Source organism: Vespa velutina, chromosome 1 (assembly GCF_912470025.1).
Source record: "Vespa velutina chromosome 1, iVesVel2.1, whole genome shotgun sequence".
Classification (NCBI taxonomy): Eukaryota; Metazoa; Arthropoda; class Insecta; order Hymenoptera; family Vespidae; genus Vespa; species Vespa velutina.
In genome coordinates this window covers 18616027-18621474 of record NC_062188.1, presented here as the reverse complement: position 1 = coordinate 18621474, position 5448 = coordinate 18616027, and the positions used below count along the sequence as shown (strand labels likewise).

Sequence of the window (5448 nt, the reverse complement as noted above, 5' to 3'; positions counted from 1 at the left end):
GAAATTGTGAGATCAGGGTGGTTCTTTGAGTGGCCAGAAATTAATCTATTGCTCCGTAATCGGCTTTCTTCGGTTAGCGTTCTGCGGATGCTATGGGAGAACGAGAAATCGATTTGTTTCTTACCAAGCGCTATCTACGCTCAGCCACATTGTTCAGTACAATGAAAAATTGAGAAAGTAAATTTCAAAATTCTCGCGTATATTTTTCTTCTTCTTTTTTTTTGTTTTTTTTTTTTTTTTAATAATTAGAAAAATTGAAATAATTTTCCTTCACAATACTAACGATTGAATTAATCGTGATCTTCGATTAAAAAAAAAAAAAAAAAAAAAAAGAAACGAAGAAAAAAATAATAAAATTGGTGAGGTCCCTCAAACCGTCCTACTTTTTCTTTTTCCATCATTATGGATATTTCTTTTATTCATTAACAACGATTTCGAATACATACAGTAAATATGTACAATGTTGTATTTACATCGACGAGATGCAACTTTTTTATCCGCAATAAATAATTTTTATAAAATAAAACAGAACATATATATATATTTATATTATAATATTCTTACATATCTAAAGATGAATAATTTACACGGACTTAATATCTATTGCCTTATCCGTAATTCTAACAAGTGCCTGTCAAGGAAACATTAGATTATTTCGATAAATTCGTATGAATTAGACACGTGAAACGATTTTTATGTTGAAGTATCGAATGATTACAACGTCGATTTATTTGTGAAATAGCTTGCTATTTTAAATCGACTTATCCTTTCGCTAGAGACTCAATGAAGAGAATTCTACTGCGAATATTTACACGCTACTGTGATTATTGCTGTACAGAATACTGTAGATAATACTTATTCGAATCTTATATATATATGTATATATATATATATATATATATATATATATATATATATATATATATATATAATTTCTTACGAACGAATCTGACCGTACAACATGACTTCATGAAAAATTCGTGATTAATACCTACAACGTCGCAAAAATTTTCAAACGATCTAGTATACATTTTTACAGTTATATATTTTTAGTTTTTTTGTTGTTGTTGTTTTTTTTTTGTTTTTTTTTTCTTTTTTTAATTAAAGAGAAAGATTATTATTTCATCAATTCGTCATTGATTATGATTTACCAATTTATAATCTTCGATGAATCGATTTCTTCATCAACAAAAAAAAAAAAAAAAAATAAAGAAAAAGAAAGAAAAGAGAGAAAAAAATATTAAAAGAAACACAAAAAAGAAAACTTAACGAAAGTTAAAGTGAGTGCGAAAACAAAACGACGATAATCCAACGATTTCACACGATTACTAAATACTCGTTGGTCGAGGACAACGCTTAACCCTGCGTTAAGCTCGTAACAGTGGCGAATGGATGGGAAAGGGCGAGGCGATGCGAGACGCGCCGGCTCGAAGGGTAAATTCAAAGGGAGGAAGAGGAGGTGATAGTGGAAGAGAAATAGAGAAGGAGGAGGAGAAGATGGTGGTGGAAGAGGAGTAAGAGGAGGAGGAAGAGAAGGTGGTAGTGGGTTCGGAGGTCGCGTGTATTTAAAACGCGAATCCTGCGCTGGCCGATTCACTGTTTGAAGTTAAATGGAGTGTAAATGGCAGATAACAAACCGGCACTGTTTCCGATTACGGCATTCATTGTTTCCTACCATTATGCGCGCTCCGACGGTTTGTGTGTGACGCGGGATATGGTTTACGATCTATTTATTGCCACCATCGTTGCACCTCCCTCCCCCCCATTCGTGAATATGAACATACTCCGAAACAGACTTTATTGCTCCAACCCTTTTGCTCTTCCATTCACCTGTCCATTCGTGATACTTAAAAGGGACATGATCGATCTCTTTGTCCATTTTTAATTTCGTCTATGGTACGGTTCAGATATATGTATGTATATGTATGCCATTTTTTTTTTTTTTTTTTTTTTTTTTTTTTTTTTTTTTTTTTTTTCTTTTAATATTGGTAAATGTGTGTTATCGGAGTGCTATCGCACGTTTGATATGCGATCAAGATAGGTACGTGTATGACAGTTAAATTGTGATCGACAAAGATATTTACAAATTCTTCCTACCTAATATTGACTAGAGAGGGAATGTCCATTTTTTTTCTTTTCTCTTTTTTTTTTTTTTTCTTTTTTCTTTTTCACCGCGGATCGTAAGATAAATTTGATTGGTTATAGTATATCTATAGTGATTAATTTTCGCGGTAGTAGATATATATATATATATATATATATATATATATATGCATGTATGTGTATATATATAATATATATATATATACACACGACACAAATTTCATAAAATGCCTTTACTTAATATGTGCGTTACGAAGAACGTGAGAAGTTATTTAAATTGGAGATAATGTTCAATTTTCGAACGATCTACGTTCTAGTTTTCGAGCTGCACAAAATTATCGACTAGGGTCTATTATTTTTTTTTAAATCATAATTGAGAGCGACAGTGTTTTAATATATAACATATATACCTTTAACACACTGACGAAACAATATCACGAAACGTACCACTGTCTCAATTAATATTGAACGATATTATTAACGAAGAAACGAAACGATAAAAGAAAAAAAAAAAAACATTTTTAACAGAACGATCCTACGTAATATTTTAAACAAAAATTGATTACCCGATGAAATACGTCAGGTGGGCGTTCGTCTTTTCGTTTCATTTATAAGAAATCAAAAAATAAATAAAAAAAAAAAAGCGAAAAAACGAAAAGAAAGGATTGCACGAAGTCTCGGAAATATTTTTGTTTAAAACACAACGATCCTCGATGATCGACGTTATTCTTTTGGTCTGTTAATTAGATTAAAAAAGAGGAGTCAATTCTCGAAAGAATATCCGCTGGCAAGTAAATCATCGTCAGGTGAGGATTTTCGGCGTCACTTGCTATGAACGGTGGTGGTACGTCGTTTGACCTCGACCTGATCGACGATAGCATCGCTCTCTTTATCCTGATGAGCTGTCATATGCCTTGTCAGATGATGTCTCTCGCGAAAGCTTTCGTCGCAAACAGGACATCTCAATTTTTCTTCTCTCCTTCTACGAGCAGCTTCCCCGGAGTTTTCATTCTTGTGATGAGACCTCATGTGATATACCAAATCAGATGTCATACGAAAGGATAGATTGCACTTGGCGCAAACATTTTGCGCGGGCAATGTCAAAGCCGCGAAGGACGGTGGTAAAAGGCCAGCAACGCCAGCGGCAGTGGCTAAGAACCTTGGCCTTGTCAAAGCGTCTGCCATTGGTGGAAAAACGGATATAGGATTGTACGAAAGATTTGGATAAACTGGTGGTAGATCCGGCCGAAAGGTTGCCACTTTTGGGCTTGGTACTTTCGGCGGTTGTGCTATCTGAGGAATTTTCAAGTTCTCCAAGAGACTGGGCTGACTGGTCGCAGCCTCGGGACCGACCAAAAAGGGATACGTCATTTTGTTAGGAAAACTGGTATATTTGTAAGTAGTCGCACTTGCCAATGGAACGACCGGAGGACTAATGCTCTCTTGATAACCTTCCCTTCGATCGTCCGGTGAGATGGACGATCTTGGTGAGGTTTGTCCGTCGTCGGTAAAACCATTTCTTTGACTACCAAGATGAACCTTCGTAAAAGCGCTCCTAGATTCACCGTGCCTTTCCACGGTACACTGCAAGCCGCTATCGTAAACCTTGCCGCATGTTAAACTTGGATCCAATGATTCCGTGCAAGTATTTAATAATGATTGTTGCGCTGTAAACCCAGGTGGGCTTGGGCTCTTTTGTTGTCGTGTGGGAACGTATCTTCGCGAATCGATGTCCGGCAATGTCGGTGTTAACGTTCTCGGAGATACATACGGTGGACTGAGAGAATTTTCGGTACAATGCATCAGCCTTCGTCTCTCCTGCGAGCTAGAGTCGCTATCGTAATGCTTTATAGTCAAATTCTGTGGCAATCTATCGGCATCCAAAGAATTATCCAATGATATGGATTCTCTTGTACGATCCTTTCTACCAGAAATTAATCTGAGCTTTTCGCTCTGTCTACGAGCCAGATTCTCATCGGGTGCGACGAGAAACGCTACGTCGAAGGAACGCTTACTGGCACGTTGGAGTGGATAAGATGCATCCGACGTGACATCACTGATCATGGACGGACTACCAGACGTTAAAAGTGTCGTTGTCACCGTAGTCGATGTAGCGGGGGCGGCACGGTCGATGCCACCCGTGCGATCTTCCATTGTCATCCTGCTCGCTCCGTATGATCAACCTGCGAGAATTTGCCGTCAATGGGGCATACATAAATGATGGATCGGGTGTCGATGGTTATTTAGATGTTAACGTGCATGCGTATACATTTCATCAATCGCGAATCCCCGAAACTACGATGATTTCCATCGTATTGCCTATTTATATTTGATCATACTCGTCATGATAAAAAAAAGAATACAATATAACGAATGATTAAATATCTTATCAAGGAAATAAAATGACGCGACGCTTACCGGAGCACGTGTTTAGGCTATACGCCTTTGTTCGCTGAACGTGTCGACTTTACAAACACGACGACGGCTTCTTCTTCTTCTTCTTCTTCTCCTTATGAAAGGCACCTCCCAATTTGATGGCATTCGTTAACACTGATATAATTCTCGAGGGAGCACAAGAAGTTTAAGATCCGAGGCTGAGGCTTCGAATCCACGCACTGATTCCTATTCGAATCCCGGAGAACACTCTGGTGGACGCGCGTTTCGGCGTTGCCGAGGATAAAATGAGGGAACCGTTCGCGCATCCCCCGTATTTAGGGGTTGCTTCGTGGAGGGTAGCTCGAAGGCAGGTGGAGACGACCGAGGGTGGTGCCGGCCAATAGCGAAGCGTCGACTACTATTCGAGGGTGGAGCATACGAAGGGGGTGAACATATTCGGTCGTCGGGACGCGTCTGTTAGTCCCATCTAGACCACGCCTACATATTTCAGGTTCGACACATGTGCCCGGGATCGCCGTCGACGTCGACGACTCCTTTTTCCTCCCACTCACCCCAACCCCTATATCTATATCTACCCCTTCCCCTCCCCCTTCAGCCCCCTTTGCACCCCCTTCCCATTTCTCTTCTCTTTCATTCTCTCACACGCGTTGCGCAATCCTATCCTCGAAAGAATTCTGGTGACGGTGGTGACGATGGTGGTAGTGCCGATCGCGAGGACAACGCTTGAGGGAGGATGCTTTATGCTGTAATACAGCCTGACGAACGATCTTGAATATTTTTAACGCCGGTTCGTTTGTCCTTTCCTCTCTTTCATTTTTTTTTTCTTTCTTTTCCTTTCTCTCTTTTTTCTTTTTTTTCTTTTCATTATTATTATCATTATTATTTTACGCCCGAGCAATTTCGAACCTTCGACGGATTCATCGACGATCTTCCTTTATTCGTAGATAA

At 38.8% G+C, this 5448-nt stretch overlaps 1 protein-coding gene across 1 annotated transcript; it reads right to left on the bottom strand.

Annotated features, from left to right (window-relative positions):
* Positions 1-1924: 1924 nt before the first annotated feature.
* Positions 1925-4733, bottom strand: LOC124946806. The gene is made up of 2 exons (XM_047488080.1): positions 4522-4733; positions 1925-4286 (listed from the first exon to the last, which is right to left on the bottom strand). The coding sequence occupies exon 2, from the start codon at positions 4261-4263 to the stop codon at positions 2926-2928; it is 1338 nt and encodes a 445-aa protein (XP_047344036.1). The 5' UTR covers positions 4264-4286; positions 4522-4733; the 3' UTR covers positions 1925-2925.
* Positions 4734-5448: the final 715 nt, after the last annotated feature.

Coding starts and splice junctions, on each gene's coding strand:
- LOC124946806 (XM_047488080.1), bottom strand. CDS start 4,263: ATGACAATGGAAGATCGCACGGGTGGCATCGACCGTGCCGCCCCCGCT.